Here is a 22696-nt window from a genome sequence, read left to right as displayed (position 1 = left end):
AGGGAGGCATTAACAAGTCACATTTCACAGATGAGAATGCTCAGAGGAGATGAGTTACATGCTCAAAGTCAAGCAACTCCTACATGGTGGGGCCATTATTGGAAACCAGGTTGCCTGACTTTGAAGCCATGCTTCTCAAGTCAATGTAGATCCCTATTTAAAATGAACAGAAGATGGACTGCCCTGGTGGCCCCTGGTACCCTGGTGGTTAAGACACCGTGCTTCCACTGCAGAGGACATGAGTTCAATCCCTATTTAGGGAAGTTCTGCATGCCACGTGACGTGGCAAAAAAATATATTGTTGTAGTTTAGTCACGAAGTCATGTCAGACTCTTTTGCAGCCCCATGGACTGTAGCCTGCCACGCTCCTCAGCTCATAGAATTTCCCAGGCAAGAGTACTGGAGTGGGCTGGCTGCCCTTTCCTTCTCCAGGGGATCTTCCTAACTCAGGGATCAAACCTGCAACTCCTGCTTGGCAGGCAGGTTCTTCACCACCTAGCCTCCAGGGAAGCCCCAGAAAGACACACATAATAAACATAAGAGGAACTACAAGTCATTCAGTGATTCTCCTAGCGGCTTTTAGTTTGTATCATTTTTCTTACTCTTTTATGAGCCTGCAAGGTGTTTATTATTAGCGTTACTTTTTAGAGGAGAAAAAGGAGGCTCAGAGAATGGAATTCAGAGAGAGGATAGGTTGGCAGCAGCTCTGGAATTGGTGTCAAGCTGAGTGGTCATTTTACAACTACTGAACGCACTCCCCAATCTGAAGTTGTCATACCTATGCACCCCAACCCCCGCACCCTGTCTCCCAGAGCTCTTGCTTCTCATTTTCGCTGCACCCCAACCCCCGCACCCTGTCTCCCAGAGCTCTTGCTTCTCATTTTCGCTGCAGCTCTTATCACCAATCAATGATTATATTCTGGACTTATTTTTTTTTTTTTTTGGTTATATCTCTCCAACTAGGATGTAAGCTCTGGGATCACGGGGCTGTTTATCTGTTTCATTCATCAGTATATCTTTATGCCTATAAAAGACTGCCTGGTATGTGCTCGATAAATTTTGTCAAACAGATTAACTATTACAAGTCCTTGTCTTAAGGTATCTGTGGTGCTCCGGAAAGATCCCTGTACTTAAAAATCAGAAAACCTGGCCCTAGGACTAGACCTGTGCCTTCGAGCATAACTCTTGCCTTCCATGAGCTTTAGTTTTCTCACTTATAAAATGGTCATTCAACAAGCCGAGCCCAGGCTGGGATGAGGGCTCCAGGGGGTAAGGTGTGAGCAGGGTGCAGGAGGTCTCATTACTAGTGTTGACCAGAAATCTCATCCTGGACACCGTCCCTTCCAGCTGCTCTGAGATCTCTGCCTCATCGCTGAAATGAGGGCTTCCAAGTTCAACGCCCTCATGCTACAAGGGTGATGGGCTGCCTGCAGGGTCACATACCCAGATGCTGAGCTCACTAAGAAGGAAAGAAAGCGGCAACACCGTGGTTTAATGAGAAGTTAAAAATAAGACACATATAAACAGATCCTACAAACCCTTTACAGCATCACTGCACGGCAGTTCCAGGGAACAGATGGCGCTGTAGAAACAGCTGTATCCCCGAGAAACCCCAGAGAAACCCCGGAGTGCATCATTGCTCTCACATGCGAGCCGCGTGTCACCAGCTCCTTCATCACGCAGTGGGCAGCGGAGCCCAGAGTGGATGGCACCCAGAGTCCCATGACAGGCTGCCCAAGGCCGGCCTCCCGTGACCCTCCTTGGCATGTTAAACCTCAGAGCTAAAGCATCCCAGTGTTTGCCTGGGTGGCCAGGAGAGGGGATGAAGAAGGAGCCCAGGGTCCAGAGACTCACAGGGTCTGTCTGGGCCACAGGCACACACCCCTCCTTCACACCCCTGGGCTCTGATATATCCAAACGTCATCTGTCCAAACCAGCCAGGTGCTTGACTCTCCCACATCTTTGTCACAGACCTCTGCCTACTTTTACTTTTGCCCTAACTGGCTCCTTGCATGAAACATAAGAGGAGAGCTCTGGAGCAACACTGCCTCACGTAAAATGGTAGGAATACTCCCTATGGGATTTCAGGCCACTCAAACTCTGTGCCTCAGTTTTCTCATCTGTAAAATGGGAATCAGACTGTATAAACAATTTAAATGCAGACACTGGGGTTCATTCCACACTCCTAGCATGGGGCTTGGCATAAAATAAGGGCTGATTAATTGTGTGGGATGTTCACATTAATAGTAATACCTGGGAAGGAGCAGACCATGCCATTTTCTTCTTTATTTTCTTAGAGTCTCAGTCAGTGCTGGGCAGACGTCTCTGAACCTTCACTGAATGGTCCTAAGCCCATGCCTTTCCGTTCACGTGAGAGAATGAAAGTGGCCCATGGTTTGGTCTCCTTGGAAAACAGTATTTTGGGTTTCTGGAACTTTGATCATTAGTACACACAGCAGGCAACCAGTGAGCTGGTGATCTTTTTCTGCCTGTCCACGTGGTTTAATAAAATTTAACCACTTCATGGAAACCACAAGGAAGAATCATGAATGAGGTTCCAAGAGATGTGTTAAGGGCCCCAGCTTTTCTGAGCACATCCCTGGTGCCTCAGTTTCCTCATCTGTCAACTAGGGGCAAGAGGTCTCATACACTTACTGGGAGGGACAGATGAAGAAATGGATATCAAGGCTGCTGAAAGTAAAAAGTGCTGAAAGTGTAAAGCAACACTCCTGAGTGTTATTTTATCCCTATGTTTCTACCCGTTGTCCTAAGGCATCAGAAGGACACGTGTCACAAGAAGGGGTGGCCTTAGAGACTTCTGAATTGGTCTGTTGTACTGTCTTCATCACTTAACTGACTCAAAGAGTTCAAGTAAGCATGTTAGTTAAGGGAACACAATTACTTATCAAATGGGCTTGGGGGGCTGGAAGTTTATGACTCACACAAAGTCCAAGTGGGTGTTCCTAATTGGCAGGTGGCTCTTCTCCATGTTCAGGGTCCAGACTCCTCCCATCTTGTGGCTCTGCCCTCCATGGAGCATCCTCCACTAGGTACTCTTGCTTGTGCATGAGACAGTCAAAAATGGAGCCTGTAGTAGCCAGAATCTACCCACGTTCTACTGACCTGAACTTGGCCACTTCTCTCAGCCTGAGCACCAGAGATCTCTGTCACCAAGGGGGACACATGATTCAGAACTCTACAGTCACTGAAACATCTAGCATTAGACCCAGAGGTTGATGAACAAGGCATTGCAGTGACTTTATTACGTACAAGAACTTGGAGGAAATACCGCTAGTTGTGAATCTCAGCTGCTCTGTTCATTTACTGTGACCTTGACCAAATGGCCAAACCTTTCAGATGATGATCGTCTTCGTCCGTAAAACAGGACTGCTGGTGGTCTCCGACCCACGTGAGTATTAATGAGGAAGTGCCTGCAGCGCTCTCAGCACTCACCTGGCCTCGTGAGCACATGATCCTTGCAACCCAAAGTCTTTGTCCTGCTCTCTGGAGAAGTGACTTGCTCCAGGTCACATAGCAAATGAGGGTCAGAAAAGTCAGGCCTCATTGCCCACTGATCCCCATAATCTCTCCATGTAGTTTTTCCTGACTTTGAGCAGAAGTTCAGAGGACAGAGCCCCGAGCCCCAGGACACACTTCCTATCCCTCTAGAGTCCGCAGGCATGACAGCCATCATCTCTGGCAGCTCAGGGGTCAGTCTAGGCCACTGTCCTTAAGGATGGGAAGAAATAAATGCAAACGGCTTAACGGCCATTTTCCTTTGAGTCCAAATTTCCCTGTGCCTCAGCTGGCTGCCCAAAGAAGCAGTTTAGCAAATGCTTTTTATCTCAGGAGGGATCTGTCTTTTGTTTCTGCGACTTGCTGGTTGGGAAACCCCCTGCTCCCCACATGACTGGAGTGTGGAGTAGGGGGTAGCATTCAGACCCTGTTAACAAAAGCCACACCACCCTTGCCCTCCAGCTAAGCATCTCCCTGGAGATATTACCTGAATGTGAAGGAGACAGGTTTCAAGCTGCTCCTTGGGATCAGCCTGAAATCCCATCAGCCATGCAGTCAGCAGTGAGCAGTCCTGGATTAGAATTTGAAAAGGAACATAATGCAATCATAATATTTCTGAGGTATGTGTAGCACTCTACAGTTTACAAAGCACTTGTACATGCATTAGCTCATTTGAGAAAATTGAAGGGAATTACTTAAGTACAAAACGTATAACAAGGCCAATAAAATTCATCTGTGAATCCTCCACTCAGAAAAAAGCTTGTTAACATTGCAGTGGATTCCCTTTGGTCTGTTTCTGCCTGGGGTTGGCTGGTCTGTCTTTTCGCTGGGTTGTGATCATACTGCAAATGCATTTGTGTGGCCTGCTCTGTTCACGCAGCATGCTATCTTCCACCAGCACATTTGGCCTTCACATCCATCCCCCAGGAGAGAAGTAATTGTGTCGTGAGATGTCCCTGGTGTGAAAGGTCCGAGGGCTGGATTCACAGCCCAGACTGCTGCTCTCTAGTGGTAATTGGCAGGCGACACTTTCTGGGCCTCAGTTTCCTCCTTTGTAAAACAGAGATCTGTGCTGAAAACAAAGCGGCGCATCTGATTTAGCTCTGCACCTGGCACAGAGGTGCAAAGCACCATGTTGATAATTAATATTAAAACTCAAGGAAGGCACTGGTTGGTACAGAGTCCCAGATACTAGTGTATGTCTGATGTCATATCCGCTGGGCTCTCCGCAGCCCCCTGTGTGACTGGTAAACAGCAATGTTATAGATCCTAGCCTTTAAGCATTGTGATGGTTAGGGGTGACCTTGGGAAGTAGCTGCCACTGAACCACATCAGTACCATGCAGCTCCTAGTGGAGGAGGAGGCTCCTTATCCCCCAGGACTGCTGGTAGGCCCTCTTAGAAAGTGACTCTAGACGCACTTTCATTGGCCACTGTTCCCTTTCCCTTAGCTATGAGTGGCTATGAGTATATCCACTAGAGGCTTGCTGGGCATGCAGATCAGGGAGGAGTCCTGTAGGCCAGGAGACACTGAACTTAATCCTGCAGTCAGAAGGGGTCACCTGGCTCCTAGGGCCTTCGGCAGAAGGAAAATTCTAGTTCCCAGCCTTATATCAGTTATATACTGATGCAAGGCTGATATACTGATATACAACTATACCCTGTTGGCATAGGGGGAACTTTCAAATAGGCACGGACATCAAATTGGTCTTGAGAAGCAGAGGAATATCCCTGACTGCATCCTTTCTAAAGGTTAAAAATGTTCAAGATAGCTGAGCATGTCTCATAGATCACTGGATCACAACTGATTACCCAAGTGGCCTTTGGGGAATGTATGGGAGCATTTGGAGTTATACTCAGTCATCTGGAGAATGCTACGATCATTTATTGGGCTGGGGCCCAGGAGGCTAGCCACCCTGTGTTGTGTGGGACAGACTCATGTAATGAAAGTGACACTATCTGTCATCTAGTGCTCAAAACCCATAAAACCTCAGTGGTGTACAGAGAGAAGCATGAAGAGTGAGAAGTGCTTATGGAGGCGGCTCTGCTGACCTTGGCTGGGCTCGCTCCCGTGATGGGCAGTTGGGGAGACTCCACTCTGTTCCATCTGTCTCCTCTCCCAGCAGGCCAGTCCAGGCATTTTCCCAAGAAGTATGCACTTCCTCTTCAACCTGATCCCTCAAGATTGGGACATCATTGCTTCCCCTCATACTGTTTGCCAAAGCAAGTCACAAGTCCAGCCAAGGAGGTTCAAGGATTGGGGAAATAATCTTTGCCTCTGTAGTAGGCAGCACCAAGAGTCGCGTGACAAAGGGCAGGGGGAAGTGAAGGAACCGGACCATTTAATGCAGTCAGCTGTCAGAGTACACATCTTGAGAAATAAGATCATAGTTTAACCCAGCAGTTCCCAACCTTTTTGGCACCAGGGACTGGTTTTGTGGAGGACAGTTTTTCCATGGGCCGAGCAGGGGTGGGGGATGGTTTCAGGATGGTTCAAACACATTACATTTATTGTGTACTTTATTTCTAGTAGTATTATATTGTGATAGATAATGAAACAATTACACAGCTCACCATACCATCACATCAGTGGGAGCCTTGGGCTTGTTTTCCTGCAACTAGATAGTCCCATTTGGAGGTGATGGGAGAGTGATGGGAGCCGCTGTAAATACCAATGAAGCTTTGGTTGCTCGCCAACCGCTCACCTCTCACTGGGTAGCCTGGTTCCTAACAGGCCACAGGCCAGTACTGGTCCAGGGCTTGGGGACACCTGCTTTAGCCTATCAAGGCAATGGTCTTAACTGATAGAAATCATATGAAAGTCATATGAAGTCATAGAAGTCATATGAAGGTCATAGAGAAGTGAGTGAATGTATTTTCTTCTTGATTACTACACTGTTGGTTTGGAGATTTTAAAAAAATATTTATATATATATGTATATACCTTCTTGGAAAAATATTCTGTTGTATTCAGCTATTACTCTTAATAACTCATCATGTAAACTTTCATCCATATTCAACTATGTATCATCATATAATGGACAAGGCTCATGTAACAGAAAAAATATTGGAAGCAACCATGTGATCTTTGGCAAATTATTATTTTCTTTCAATAAATTTTATTGAAATATGATTTGCATATATGATAAATCCACCCATTCTAAGTGTACATGTATTTTCACAAATGTGTGCACCCATATAACCATCACCCTGATTGCAACATAAAACATCCCCATCACCCAAAGAGCTTCTCTCCTGTCTCTTCCCAGCCCTTTCATTCTGCCACCGCATATCCACTGGTCTGATTTCCATCACTGTCGAAGTTCATTAACTTTTTCATTGCAGTTCTTCACCTGTAGAACAGGTATAATCACCTCTGCCTGGGAGGGATGTTGGGTATCGAACATCTGTGTATCAGCAGATCAGGAAACCTGCAGATCTGCATGCGTTTATGTTGGACGCTAAGTTCCTCCTTTCCTGTTAGTGGGACAGCTCACTCTTTGACTAGTTGGTTAGGAAGGAGGATAGGAGAGCTAAGTGAAGAAGTCCTACCGGCAGATTAATGAAGTAAAAGATCTCAGAGTACCAGAAGAGAGGGAGAAAGAGAAAAGAGCAGGTACCGAGACTGATTGAACTTGGATGAAATTAAAGGAAGAGATTTTTTTGTTTATGGGATTGCTTTTCCTTTCCAGCACATGGTATAGAGTTTTAAGTCTGTAGCTCTAGGGAGAGAAGAGCATCAGGTCACACAAAGGTACTGTTCAGTTTGGTTTTCGTTACTCTGTTCTTTGACAGTTACCACCTGTTGTTTGAAATTGTTGTGCTGGGTCATCAAGGAAAATGTTTTTTGTTTTGTATAAGGAGTTTGTGGTTGCTTATCCATTTGTCAGTGCTGCCACCATCACTCTCGGCTCAGAGGGTCTCATTCCTCAGCTGATGAGGCAGCGGCCCTCTATCATCACCTCTTTGACATCAGATTATATTGCAGAAGAAAATGAAGACAGGATCCTGTCCTTCTCTGACCGGCCGATCAGCAAGGTCCAGCAGATAAGAAACTCAGGGAAGGACAGGGCACGACAGGCTGACCCCCTTGGGGATCCCCTTCTTGTTCCCAAGCCTTCTTTCCTACTTTTCAGCTCCAGAAGCAGCTCTCAGAACTGGACGAGGATGACTTGTGTTATGAGTTCCGGCGAGAGCGGTTCACCGTCCACCGAACCCACCTATACTTCCTGCACTATGAGTATGAGCCTGCTTCAGACAACACAGACGTCACCCTGGTCGCTCAGCTCTCCATGGACAGGTAGGCAGGCGGACCCCGCTGCCCACACAGTCCCCTCACTGCTGCCCTTCACCTGGAGAAGGCAGAGATGGCCCCACCAGCTTGGAACATGGAAGCCGGATAACATAGGGCTTATGTCTCATCCCTTCTCCAGCACTGAAAACCAAGGGCTCCTGTATTTTGATGATGCTGGTTGTTTTTGAGGATGGAGGAAGAACTGATTCTAAAAAATAGAGCTCTAGTCAAATTACCTCAAGGAAAAGGGGAGGTGTATTAAAAGGAAACACCTGGACTGGACCCACAGTTGATGTTGGAAAGCAACTGCTATTTCTTTTCTTACACATGTGTTGATGCAGGGATCATTCTTGGAGCCTTTATCAGGAACTACTGATGTGTTCCCTACCCTCATGTGGCTTACAGTCTATTGCACTGATTCTCAGCCTTAACTGGGGACAAATCAAATTACCAAAGGAGCTTTAGAAAAAAAAATCATGGTCCAGCTCCATTGCAAACCAGTTAAGTAAGAATCTTTGTGAAGACCTTGCATCATTTTAGGTTTGCCATGTGTATCCAGTGTTGATAATATGGGACTAGTAAATAGTTAAGTCAAATAATTAACATTGTGATAAGTGCTTTGAAGGAACAGAGATCGATATTAACAATGTCAAGAGAGGGACCTTCTTTAGGTGGTATGATCAGGGGGAGGTCTTTCAAAGCAGGGGACATTTCTACAGAGACTTGAGGATAAGAAAAGGAGTCAAGCCTAGTGGGGGTGTGTGAAAGTATTAGTTGCTCAGTCATGTCTGACTCTTTGCGACCCCATGGACTGTAGCCTGCCAGGCTCCTCTGTCCATGGAATTCTCCAGGCAAGAATACTGAAGTGGGTAGCTATTCCCTTCTCCAGGGGATCTTCCCAACCCAGGGATAGAAGCTGGGTTTCCTGCATTGCAAGCAGATTCTTTATTGTGTGACCCACCAGGGAAGCATGTGCATTGCCAAAAAAAAAAAAAAAAAAGTTTTCCAGGCAGATAAAAGAGCAAGTGCAAAGGCCCTGTGGTTGGAAAAGCCTTGTGTATTCAGATACCCTGACAGAAGACCAGTGTGGCTGAAGCATCACTTGAGAGGGACTTGAGATGGAAGCTGCATGAGGTTAAGATTGTAAACATTAGAAACTCATAAAATATTTGGATTTTATTCTAAATGTGATGGGAATTTATTATAGAAATTTACACACAGAGTTTTTGCTTTGGTTTATGTTTTTGAAAACATCTCTGGCTGCCAGGAGGTGAGTGGATTCAAAGCCTTTCAGGGTTATGCAGTTTTTCATTTCTGGCTGTCCTGTGTGCTTCCTGCCCACCTCTGCTAGCCAGCTTCCTCTCCAATTTACACATGGTGTGCAAGTGGCTGCCCTGGCCCCAGCTTTCTCCATGTCATTCCCTCTCCACTCCCATAGTTAGGAAGGGAGTTTGATGGTCTCATTCTGTCTTTGAGCCACTTTGGAGATGCCTGTGGATACGATTTCATGGGGTGGTTTTAGGAGGAAATAAGTTCATGCCTTTAAAGTGCTGAGGACAGTACCTGGCACACTTAGTAAGTGTTCAATAAATGTCACTTGGGATTAGTCACGAGTGATTGGAGAATGAGCAAAATGAAGAAGCAAGCACGGGGACACAAGATGGTTCACAGACAGTAAGCAGCCTGGGAGTCCCAGAGAGTGGGGGGACCTGGCCTCCGGGGGTATCTGGGAATGACGCGTGTTGACAGTAGCTGTGGAGGCGGTGAGTCCCACTGCTTCTTAGCAAATGACAGCTCGTGGAATTAAATTGCTTCATGGCTAGTGGTTTCCTGGAGATGCACAGACTCCAGAACACCTGTGCACAACTTGCTGACCATCGTTCAGTTGCTAAGTCGTGTCCAATTCTTTGCAATCCCATGGACTGCAGCACACCAGGCTTCCCTGTCCTTCACTATCTCCCAGGGTTTGCTCAAACTCATGTCCACTGAGTTGGTCATGTTCTCTAACTATTTCACCCTCTGCCACCCTTTCCTACTTTTGTCTTAGTCTTTCCCAGCATCAAGGTCTTTTCCAATGAGTCAACTCTTTGCATCAGGTGGCCAAAGTATTGGAGCTGCAGCATCAGTCCTTCCAATGAATATTCAGGGTTGATTTCCTTTAAGATTGACTGGTTTGATCTCCTTACAGTCCAAGGGACTCACAAGAGTCTTCTCCAGCACCACAATTTGAAGGCATCTGTTCTTCAGTGCTCAGCCTTCTTTATGGTCCAACTCTCACATCTGTACATGACTACTGGAAAAATCATAGCTTTGACTATACAGACCTTTGTCGACAAAGTGATGTCTCTGCTTTTTAATACGCTGTCTGGGTTTGTCATGGCTTTCCAAGGAGCAAGCATCTTTTAATTTCATGGTTGTTGTCACTGTCTACAGTGATTTCATAACAAGTAACAACAAAGATGGAATGAAACAAATGGGACGAAAAGGACAAGTACAGAGGTTCTGGCACCAGCTAGGTCCTTGACCTGCTGTGTCCTCTCAGGAAAGGTCTTTCCCTTCTCATGACCCCAGTTTTCCCGTCTCCAAAATTCATATGATCTCTCAGCAGATACTATGTAAGCATCTATTACTGTGTTGTGGCCAACTCTTGTAGGGCTGGGAATATATATATAAGACTCTATTCCGCCCTCACAGAATATGTAGTGAACTCAGGGCTCAGATCATATATTTGTTTTCTATTGTGGTTTAATCAGTCACCACAGATCTTGCAGCTTTAGAAACACACTTTTTTCTTATCTGACTGTGTCATGGATCAGAAGTCTGGATACATGTTAGCAGGTTCTCTGCTTGGGGTCTCAGGCCTGAAATCCAGGTGTTGACTGGACTGTAGTCTTACCTGGGAGTCAGGGTGCACTTCTAAGCTCATTCAGGTTTTGGCAGAACTCAGCTCTAGGACCAAGGTCTGCAGTTCCTTGCTGGCTGTTAGTTGGGATCCTTCTGGGCTCCTAGAGGTCACCCTTAGGTCTTTGCTGTGTGGAGCAGCTTACTTCTTCAAAGCCAGTAGGAGAATCTCCCCAGTCTGTTATATGACATAATCACAGCCATACTATTCTATCATATAGAATAGTACCAGGTTCTGCTCACACTCGAGGGAGGGGTGATCCAGGACCGTATACCAGGAGCTGGGGCAAGAGTCTTGGGGCCAGCTGAGAATTCAGGCTGTCACAGGCAGGGAACAGGTTTGACAACAGACGGGTGCTATGAGAACCCACGGGAGGAGCCCCTGTCCCGGCTGGGGCAGAGAATGGAAGGAATAGGGAATACCCCCAAGAGAGGTTCTGCCTACATTGAGCTGGAGGCTGAGTGAACTGACATTAGAAGCCTTGTAGGGAAAGGAGGAGCCCCCTGTGAGGAAGCAGGACACCAGGCCCGCTGGGATGCACACAGTTAGGGCTTAGGTGCTCGGGTGAGGAAGAAGAGAGCAAATGATGTCAGCCAGGTGGGCAGGGCTTGGGGAAACCAGGGTAGGTGGTCAACTCTTCCACCTCAAACCTGCCAGGCTGCTGGTGAGACTGCATGAGGGATGACCTAGACCCATGTCCCAAGTCACCCCTACCCTTCCTTACCAGTCTGGGTGCACACGCCCTCTCCCACCAAGCCCAACAGCAGGCTACCTGCCAGAACAGTCCACTCTTTGTGTTTATTTTTCCTTCTTCTCTGTGCTATTTAAAATGAAAACAAAACCTAATCCTTGATCATTGTACTGAACGATGGTCAGGCTTGGTCTTCTGTTCCAGGCAGCATAAGTATATCTCAGTCCCCCCAGAGGAAGCACATGAAGCTCAGATACTATGATCTGCCCAGGTGAGTGAGTTCCAGGCAATCCCAGTTTCCCATCTTTCAGAGCATCCTGGTTTTCCTTGGTCACATTCACACCTTCTATTTGTACATTCAGTTTATCGCCAAGATATTCCCCATCAAGATCAGTAGCCAATGGCCACCTGTGAACTCAGGAGGAAAATGTGAGACTCTCTGGGAAAGCCCTGGGACATAATGATGTTCAGTTAGTGCTTGCTGGATCCAGAGACTCTGACCACAGCATCTGCACAGGCTAGGTATTTAGGAGAGGGAAAATGAAGTAGGGGGATAAAGGAGAGGAAGACTTGGGTTCAAAGTCAAGTTGCACTACAGACTAACCATATGAATTTAGACATGTTATTTAGGCTGTTTGTGCCTCACTCTACTTACCTATGAAGTGACAATAATACCATTCATAGGTTACCATCTGCTTTATAAAGTAAGAGACTGGAAAGTACCCGGTGATCAGCAAATGTGCCACAAACACTAGCGCAGTTCTCTTAATGGTTTTTACTTTTATGCTGGCTATGGCATTTGCAACCTGGAATCCACAAACAATTAGAAGGAAAGGACTTCAGAGGTGGTCTAGTGGTTAAGAATCTGCACTTCCACTGCAGGGGGCACCGGTTCAATCCCTGGTTGGGGAACTAAGATCCTATATACATCGTAAGTGCCCCCCCCACAAAAGGAAAAAAATTTAATTATTAACAACCCAAATCCATCCTTATGTATATACTCGTTATCAATGAAAGAATACAGACAGGACAGAGCCCCTCCTTCTGCGGCTAGCCCTGAGCATCCTCCTGGCCTGGGCTGCAGGAGACCTGGCACCTGCCCTCACCACCCCCTTAAAGACAGGCCAGGCACTTCTCACCTCAGCTGCAAATACCAACCGCAGATGCCTTCCCTTCAAAGCACACACATCCCCCAGCATGGCAGACGTGTGATCCCCCCTAACGCATTGTGACAAGTACTGCCATCCAGACAATACCTCAGAGAACTCAAGGAATTCCATACCCAAGCAAGAGACGCTTCGCGGGACATAATCAGAAATTATAAAGCAGTAGCACACAAGCTGATGAAGACGGCGGAAATGCCTCCTTCCACTCCACCCCACACATCCAATTACGATGCAGCGGGCTGACTGGTGCCTCTTGGATTGATTTTTAATTGAAGAAACATTTTGGGTATGTTTGTAAACCTTTGAGTCAGAAGGAGGCCCTACGTGAGTGCCACAACGAATTAGGGGAGCCGGCATGTGGGCTCCTGGGCCCGGCTCCCTCTAGAATTCCATTCAGAAAGAATGAATGTCGCCTGCTGCAGTGGTGGACCCGGCAGGGCTGCTCCTTGCCCGGCCACTCACTCCGGAGGGTGGTCGAAAGGACAGAGGGAGCTGGCCAGGAGGGATCCTGATCACAGCATCCCTGCCACCTGGCTGGGAGACACTTGCTTTTCCCTGCTTCTTGAAGGAAGCCCTTGAAGTACCAACTGCAGTTCCAGGGACTCATGTGGCTGATGGGCCTGCTCTGTTTTCTGCAAGTGAGGGAAAGAGAACATGTGCTGAGCTAACGGGGTCCCATTCTTAAGTCCCATCGCAGCACAGCGTCTCTTGGGACCTTGTTAGAGCACAGATAACACGGATCTCACCCCAGATCTACCCAACAGGGATCTCTGCAGTGGGACCCAGGAATCTGTGTTGTAATAAGCCTCCTAGGTGACCCTGAGCCTGCTGAAGCTTGGAAAGCATCACTCTAGAGAGTGAAAAGTACTCCTTTCACCATGTGACAGCCAGGGTGATCTTTATATATATATATATATACAGCAGGTCACATCATTAGAACTCCCTGATGCATTCTTATCGCCTTTAGAATAGTCTTAGTGCTGCCCACCGAGACCTTGACGTCCCTGTATGACCTGACCCCTGACCATCCCCAAACACGTCTCTCCTTTTGCCCCTCTCTTGTCCATATGCCATCTACGCTGGTCCTGTTTCTTCTTACTTGAGAACACACTAAATTCTGTATCCCAAGGGCTCCTCCCTCTTCTTGGAAAACTTTTCGCCCAGGCTTTCTCGAGATCGAGACCAGTCTTTCTCCTTGTTCAGGGCTCACACTAACCTTTCCACTTGCCCTCACCCTTACTGTTCATCCTCTTTCCTCTTCTGTGGCCCATCTAGCCCTCAGTTCACTCTGATCTGATCTTGGTCTGCTTATTATCTTCTCTCCAGAAGTGCATTTGAAAACCTTGTCTTTCTCATTCATTCTGGGGCCCAGCACAGTACCTGCATGCTGTAGATGCTCAGTAGATATTTGCTGGAGGTGTGCGTATTTGAAAGGCAGCAGTCACAGGTGTCAAGTACCAAGCGTAGATGTGTGCTGTCACTTCAGTCCTGTCCAACTCTTTGCAACCCTGTGGACTATAGCCCACCAGGCTTCTCTGTCCATGGAACTCTCCAGGCAAGAATACTGGAGTGGGTTGCCATGCCCTGCTCCAAGGGATCTTCCCAACCCAAGGATCGAAGCCCCATCTCCTGCAGCTCCCACACTGCCGGCGGATTCTTTACCACTGAGCCACCAGGGAAGCCCCCATGTGCCGAGTGCCTGCTGCATGTCCAGTTCTGTGATAGACATGTGATGGTCAGGACTAAGGCTGTTCCCAGGCAGCGGTCACAAGGCTCCAGGAGCAGCTCTGGGCAAGCCCCACCAAACAACCACTTTTCAAGGCCCCTGCTTGTGTCACATTTGTTAATGTCCCATCGACCAAAGCACGTCCCATGGCCAGCCCAGAATCAGTGAGGGGGAGGGTAATAGCAAAGCATGGAGATAGAGGGGGGGGAAGAGTTTATAGCCAATTTGTCATTGACTAAGGTATTATTGTCCCCTGTATGCATGTGCAGAAATGGAAGCACAAACAACTATGGTCACTTGCTCAGAGATACTGACACAGGTCAGAGTTCAGACCTAGTTCTGCCTGAGCCCAGAACCCTCAGTTACCCTCTGGACCCCTCAGCCTGCCTTGCTCAGGGTACCAGATTGGAGTCATCTGCCTTGTAGGGAGCAGGTTCCCCATTCCAGCAGAGGCTGAGTGGCCACCTGCCTGGCTGCTTGGAATGACTGACATTCTAGAGTTCCTTCCAAGCCCACTCTTCTAGATTTTGGACTCGGACATCTCCCTGCCTGCTCCCTGACACCTCCACAGACTGTCTGGGGCTCCCTGTCTCAGTAGGACCCCCTGGGGGAAGCCTTCCGGACCTCTCTAGGCATTCCTGAGCCTTTGCCCTCCTCTTCCCAGCATGAAGCGATGGGGGGCATGGCGGGGGAGGGGAGAGCAGGGGACAGAGCATCAGGATGGGTCCCAGTGTCAGCGTTTCCTCTCGTATGCTGCGTGCTCTTCAGCAAGTCAAGACCCTCCCTGAGGCTGAGCCCTTTCGTCATAATGATGGTGTCATCAGACTGAAAATCTCAGAGGTTCTTTCCAAATGGATGATACTGCAGTTGCAGAATTAATCTTTGTCTCTTGAAACCCTCTCCATTGGTCCAGGTCCTTGATATGCCAGATCCTTATCTTCCTACCTAAGGAAGACTCAGCACAAAACTCGGTGTCAACAAGAACTACACAGGGACAGACCTTAGGGAACAAGTGTGTTTGGGGGGAAACAACCAGGAGAAGGATGAAGAGGATGGGGGACCTCTGACCCCAAGAGAGACCAAGGAGGAAGAGGAGGAGGAGGAAATTAAGGGAAGCTGATGCCAAGCTTAGACCAGGTTCCAGTTTGGGGAGACAGGTGATGGGAACATCTTTCTCAGCCAAACCCAGTTCATGTTGAGTAGTGGTCTGGATCCCGGGCGCTGGAGTCAGACCTGGGTGTGTGGATCCAGCCTGTCTACCTTGTAGCTATGTGACTTGAAAGAAGTCGCTTCTCCTCCTGGAGCCTCTTCCCCTGTAACACAATGATGAGAATCTGCACTGTCTTTATAGCATTACTGTGAGTCTTAAAAGTGCTAACAGCCCAAATGTGGCTGGTATGCCGTAAACAACAGCTATGTGGTAGAGATTTATTGTATCATGATCACATTCTCTCTATTATCATCGTCATGATGAACCTCGGTTTGTCTGTCTGCCTGTTGCTCAGATCCCAGCAGGGAGCTTGGTTTTCAGGGACAAGAGAGATTGGAGCCGGTGGCAGGAAGACAGGAAGTGGCCGTGCCATCACTCGTTTTCACTCACTGAGGTTTTCTGGAACCTCTGGCGCTGATTCCTGTGGAGTCCACGTGGATGTGACATTTATCACATTAGCAGCACCTTTCTCCCGAAAACCCTAAGTATTTTGTGTCTCTGTCCTCACTCTAAACTCTTTGCTGAGAGGGGGGAAGACGAGCTGGATCAGGCAGGGCTTGCTCCCTGCTTAGAAAACTCAGACACAAAATCCAAAAGCAGGTCAGTGGGAGAGTCCCCAGCCAAAGTTGGCCTCCCTTCACACTCGGTCATGCCTCCTGCATCCCATCCCCTTTAGCAGTTCTGACATCCACATGGATGCAGAAATTATCCTTGCCCTTTACTCCCCAAATTTCAAAGGCTTTGTATAAACAGCTCTCTCATCCAATTGCAGAGTCCTTCCATTTTGCAGAGACTGAGATGCAGGTGGGATCATTCAAAATCCCAGGTTCTCAGAGCCCGGCAGAAACCAGGGGCCTTGTAGCAGAGGCAGAACACAAATTTCAGTGAAATCAAGCATTGTGGAGAATATAGTGCCTCTTTCAAAACTGGCTGTGGTCAATTTGATTAACAAGTGCTATAAAGTATGAGAAATGGAGGGCATTTTACCCCATGAATACCTTAATCCTCCTTAGTGAAAGAGGAAGCAAATCCAGGCAATACCAATTCACAGAATTACTGTGAGGAAACTGAAAGTCCGTCAGGAAAGCCATTGACACAAGATAGGTGTGCCCATTTTCTTTTGTTTAGAAGCATGGAAATGCATGGAATCTATTTCCTGGTAATTGTCCAGATAAAGTGAGCATTCTGATTCTGTACCTCTTGCTGGGTAGGGGAAAAAAAAACTGAAATAGGCTTTTGCTGTTTTTTTAACCATAGATTTTATGTAGCAGGCACTTCTAATGCTTCTGGGGGAAAAAATACTTTTTTTCTAGATGTCTCTTCAAACATTTTTGCAGAACCCTCTTGGTTGGGAGCACCTTTTGTTTTTTATCTGGGCTCCATTCCCCACCCCCACCCCCCGCCCACGCCACGGCCCAGTGTCTCCAGGTAGATTTGCAAAATTGCAAGGTGCCCCGGAGCAGTAAGGGCTCTGAAAAATGAAGACAGCATCACCCCAGGCTCACTTTTGTCTCCAGCATTCACATATTTTGGTTTTTTTTTTCCTCCCCTTTGCCAGTGTTTTCTTTTCACTGTCTTCAAACTCCTGTCCAGGTACCAGTGCACACAGTCCAGGTCCAACACTAAGGCTGAATGGACACGTGGAGCCTCAATTCCTTCATCAGGAGAATGGGGGGGATGACAGATGAGGGGCACAGGGTCTGGGAAGTGCCTGGTGCATAGTGATGAGTCGGTCATCGTGGTTATCATCACTTTTATTATTACAGCTTGTTTTCATGCTCCTTGTAACTCACGGCCTCCCTTTGGCCAAGCCTCCTATGCTGGTCGCTGCTTCAGGAGAGCAGTGGCACTGCTGTCTACCTTTGCTGAGCGAGAGGGGGAGGTGGGGAGTTTTAAGCTGGAAAGGGATCTTTACATCATTCCATGTACTTTTCCCACCCACTATTGAAAAGAGGAGCCTGAAAAGGCTTATAGTGAAATGTGACTCTCTCCATGTCACCTGTCTGGTTGTAAACATTCAAGGGCTAGGAGCAAAAAGCCGAGTGTTTTGTGCCCATTTGATAGATAAAGGATCGGAGGTTTGGTGATTGTCCCCTGTCACACAGTATTTAATTAATGTTTAGAGCAGGGGTCTGGATTCGGCACCAGCCCCAGGCTGGCGGACGATGGGCATATACGCAGATAATGGTTGGTTACGCCGGTGAGGCCCGCGCATGCGCAGGTGCGTCAGGTGTCCTTTCTTCTTGCAGGCTCCAGATGCTGGAGGCCATCTGCAAGCACTGGGAGGGGCCCGTCAGCCTGGCGCTCTACCTGTCGGACGCCGAGGCCCAGCAGTTCCTCCGCTACGCACAGGGCTCCGAGGTGCTCATGGGCCGCCACAACGTGGCCTACCACATCGTGTACAAGGAGGGCCAGTTCTACCCCGTGAACCTGCTGCGCAACGTGGCCATGAAGCACGTGGGCACGCCCTACATGTTCCTGTCCGACATCGACTTCCTGCCCATGTACGGACTCTATGAGTACCTCAGGTGAGGACACGCGGCGTGCAGGCTCCAACGCCCTCTCTCTGAATGGGGCGGCTGGAACCCAGAAGGGGATGGGAACTACCTAAATCCACCCAGGGATACGGCCCCTGACTGCTGGGTTTGGAGGGGCCCCACGGCTACCCAATGCCTTCATTTTTCTGAGTATTGGCTTGAAATCCCAGTTTACCTCATGAAATGTTCAAGGCAGAGTTTGGTCTAGAAAGCATCTCTTGTCTCCCAGTCTAATGCTCTGTCTATAGCTTTCATGAAAACATCCCTCTTCTAATTTTGGATCAGACAGCCTTCATCTAAGCATTCTAGTAAGATCACTGCCTATTCTGTAAAACAAATCAAAGTGGTGGTGATGGCTAACATGTATTGAAGTGCTCGCTGAGTGCCTGGCACAGTTCTGAATACCTGACAAGTGGGATTTCATTCCCTCCCCTTGCAATCCTTGCCACAGGTACCATTATTAATCTTTGTTTTCCCAGTGGGAGACTGAGGGGCTGAGATGGAAAGTTGGTATGCGGGGCTGCATACCTACGAAAGTGAGAGCTGAGGGCAGCCGGCCTAACCCCAGGGCCGTGTACTGATCATTGCTGCTGCCTTGGCAGCTGGGACTCCCTTCCAGCCCTCCTAACGTGTGGAGGGCAGGGATCCAGCAGCTGGAGAAAGTTCTCGACTTGTGAGAGGCATAGATGGCTGTGTGGGGGGGTGGCATTTGTTGTGGAATAACAAACCATCTGAAGCAGAAGGGACTGTAGAATCCACCTAGCCTGAAAGTCCCCAATCACGCAAACTGAAGTCACAACATGTAACTGGTCCAAGTTTGCTTTAACCCTTTATCCCTGTCATATGTCAGCGTGAGTCACCTCTGCTCCTGAGTGCCTTCCTGATCCAGGTACCATGAGGGGTGGTTTGCATATGTTGTCCTGCTGGATCCATACGTCGAGTTTAAAAGGCAGGTATGGTGACACTCTCCCTGTTATTGTGAACAGGGAGGTTCGGGGAGGCAAGGTAACCTGCTCAGGTACCCCTGGGCTCCGTCAGGATTTGAGCCAACATCCTTGGACCCCAGCTCTACAAGCCTGCCTGCTTCATACTTGCTGGCTGCTCTGTGGCTACCCACTGTGCCTGGCAGAGCAGGATCAGGATTCTTTCTCGCCTGGTCTCTGGCCCTCCCCACTTCCCTCCGCTGTGTGTACCTGTCTGTCTCTCAGTCTTACAGTCTTAAAAGAACTCCCACAAGAGTCTTTAACCCTTTGGTCCTGAAGCCAGAGTATGTGTTTGATGTGAGCACACCCGTCCCACCCCTGCAACCCCCACCCTGCTCTCGAGAGCAGGGGAAGGCAGTCGGTGTTCCCTGTCCACTTTCTGAATTGAATTTCCATCTAGGCTTATCTTGGGATGTTTCTGCCTGCTGAGCAGGTGGAATCCCTTCCAGCCTGTCTCGGTTAAGAATCACAGATGAGTGACCTCACGGCAACACACCCCTCAGTCAGGCAGGATGGGAGCTGTCCTCTCAGAACACTGAGCACCCTGAGCCCAGGACCCTGCCGGGGCTTCAGGAATGGAGCTGTCCTCCGGCTCCAGCTGGGCCTTGGGATCTCGGTGTGTGGAGTGAGGGCGCCCCCGCGTGGCAAGACCGCACTTTCAGCCCCTGATTCTTGTGAATCCTGAGACCTCCGCTGCTTGCAGGTTGGTGACAGACTCTGGGTGCATCCGGTAGGGTTTCCAAGCGAACTGATGGTCGGCGGGGAGAGCTGACCTCCCCTCTGCCAGAGAGAGGCTTCGGGACTGGACCATAGCCCACCCTGCACCCTCTGGGACTCTTGTGCTGGAGCACCTGTGGAGACCTCCTTCCAGCTAGTTGAACTTGGCCCCGTCTTAAAAGTCAGGTCTCTGCTCTCCCATCCAAAGACTGTTTTATCATGGTCCTCGTGATTTGAAAAATATTACACATGAACAGACTATTCAGAATGTATTTTATCTTCCTGTGTTTTATTGATCAAAGCTGTCAATAATTGCTAATCATGACCTTACCCAATGTGATATAACTGGTATTGCCCATTAATTAGCACTTTCTTACTGCAGAGTGACCTGAAGTTTGTGTTGGCCTGTAGCCACATCCGAGGAACATGTGTGGTTTCCCTTGTGCATTTTGAAATATTGCAAATTGCCCCTAAAAGCCCATTCCTTTTTTAACAGGCCAAGACCCTGAGCCGAAAATAACTGCTCCTATCCAGTGCTTTCTTTTTTAATTATTTTTAATTGGAGGATAATTGCTTTACAATGTTGTGTTGGTTTCTGCCATCCAATAACATGAAGCAGCCTTAAGTATTCATGTCTCCTCCCTCTCGAACCTTCTCCCCACCCCATCCCACCACTCTAGGTTGTCACAGGGAACAGCATTAATTTCCCTGTGTTACACAGAAACTTCCCACTAGTTCTCTGTTTTACATGTGGCAATGTATATATTTCATTTTCATTTCATACTTTCTCAGTTCGTCCCACCCTCTCTTTCCCTCACTGTGACTACACGTCTGTTCTCTATGTTTGTATCTGTATTCCTGCCCTGCAAATAGGTTTATCAGTACCATTTTTCTAGATTCCATATATATGTGTTAATATACGGTATCTGTTTCTGACTTACTTCACTCTAACAGGCTCTGGGTTCATCCACCTCACTGGAACTGACTCAAATGTGTCCCTTTTTATGGCTGAGTAATATTCTGTTGTATATAGATACCACAGCTTCTTTATCCATTCATCTGTCCATTCATCCAGCCTCTTCTCGTGCACATGTGAAGAGAGACCAGAGAAGTGAAGTGACTTCCTATCTAGGGTGAAAAGATAGTGGGACTTCCCTGACTTTTCTTCTCCTCTATCCAGAGTTTCCATTCATTTAGTGAGTAACCATGACAAGGTACCTTAGGGCCCCCATATTTGTGACCCACACAGATAGGATCTGTGAATCCCATCGGTTTAGACCAACAGGAATGACGGCTGATTAAAGACAGACTCTTTAGGTACCCTGATGGGTGTGTCCTGTCCCAGGGTTGTCAGCCTGATCTGGGGTGGAGACAGTATAGGACGGATGTCCTAGAGAGTTCGACCTAAACGGAGGCCTGAAGACTGAGCTGGAGTTCACCAGGAGAGGGGCGATGTTCCAGGTGGAGAGAGATTCATTCTGGAGAGGCACGGTGGCCAGAGCCCTGATGGGGAGAACAGCAAGAGCTGATGTGGCCAGAAATGTAAGCCAGGGTGGGTCCTGCAGGGCTTCTCATAAAATGTGCTAAGGAGTTTATACTTTATGAGCAGGGATTGAGGGACAATGGAAAAACACTGAGAGCATGGCATGACTAGATGTCCATTTAAGGAAGATCATTTTCATTGCATCAGGGAAGGATCACAGTCAGTAGGGCAAGAGGAGATAAGTTAGGGGACGACTGCATTCATTCTGGCGAGACATGGAGGCCAGCAAAGGGATCAGAAGTAGCAGCAGAGACAGGTAGATGGACCAGAGAGCAATTCTGCAGCTGAAATCAAGAACTATCTGCAAAGGTGGATGGGCTTTAGAAGGCAAGACAGGGAACCTCTTTCAAATGTTGCCACCCAAGACTTCCTCTGCAAAAGTCTGTACCTGGAAGTCCTGCCTGCTTTGGCCTGTTTTTTGTACTGGGCCCCTCTTGATCTGCTGTGCCTATGTCCTTCTTGGACTGACCAGGATGTCATGGCATTGAACTTGAGTGTTACAGTGGATGAAGCCTGCACGGTGACCCTGGACCCCACTTGTACCCTATGCCATAAGTAAATGCGTGACTTCCAACAGTTCAGTTTTTTGCAGCCTGTTTCCTCATTGTGAAATGAAACAGACATACCAGGATTCGCAAATACAAATGCCCGCTGGGGCCAGGACCTTGGCCTAAAGGAGCCAAGGGTGGTGAGCATGATTCATCACTAGGGAGACAGGAGTCCCCATCTCAGGCAGCTGCCATCTGTGCACGCTGATGTGGAATTTACTGGAGAGGGTAGAGGTCAGGCGTAAGGTCTTTATATTTTGCAAGAGGAATGAGAAATCTGGATTTTCATGTTTTAATTTCAAGCGTTGACAAGTAATTTTTTTAAAAAAACTGAAACACGGTTGAGTCAAACCAAACATGTCTTCAGGATGAATAGAACCTTCTTGCCCCCAAAGACCAACAGTTTGTGACCTCTGACCTTTAAAAAAAAATTTATTGAAGCATAGTTGATTTTTTTCTATTGTTGCTAATTTATTAATACATTTATTATACAAACATTTTTTATCACTATCTTTGTATGAAAAGCAAGACTGTTCCTTCATAATTTTAATGATAGGAGGGGAAAAATCAGGAAAGTTCCTTCTATCCTCTGTTTTGTTTTTTAACTGATAGAGGCATATCGGTTAGAGAAAAGACTTTAGTGGTTCAGAATCTAGTTTGTCATTAGGAGACTAACCCTTTTCTATCCCTATGGCATCTTTCTGTTTCTGAGAGGCCATGTTCTTAGGTCTAAACAGTGGTTCCTCAAATAGATAACCAAATTGCTTTGTGGAATTAGCAGAGACACAAGTATGCCACTGGCTTTTTGTCTTTCAGGGACTGAGTATATGTAGACTCCACTTGGGGAAGGAACCCTGGCCACCC

The 22696-nt window shown here is 47.8% G+C and overlaps 1 protein-coding gene across 2 annotated transcripts in view; it reads left to right on the top strand.

Annotated features, from left to right (window-relative positions):
• LARGE1 (LARGE xylosyl- and glucuronyltransferase 1) overlaps nt 1-22696 on the top strand; it is a 605065-nt gene that overhangs the window by 556725 nt on the left and 25644 nt on the right. For both annotated transcript variants that reach the window (XM_043439875.1, XM_043439876.1), the window contains 2 exons: nt 7652-7815; nt 17754-18032. In XM_043439875.1, the coding sequence (XP_043295810.1) occupies nt 7652-7815; nt 17754-18032 (443 nt within the window). The remainder of the gene's footprint in view (nt 1-7651; nt 7816-17753; nt 18033-22696) is intronic.

Source organism: Cervus canadensis, chromosome 21 (assembly GCF_019320065.1).
Source record: "Cervus canadensis isolate Bull #8, Minnesota chromosome 21, ASM1932006v1, whole genome shotgun sequence".
Taxonomy (NCBI): domain Eukaryota; kingdom Metazoa; phylum Chordata; class Mammalia; order Artiodactyla; family Cervidae; genus Cervus; species Cervus canadensis.
Note: the sequence above shows the minus strand (reverse complement) of the source record. Positions and strands in the feature narration are given on the sequence as shown.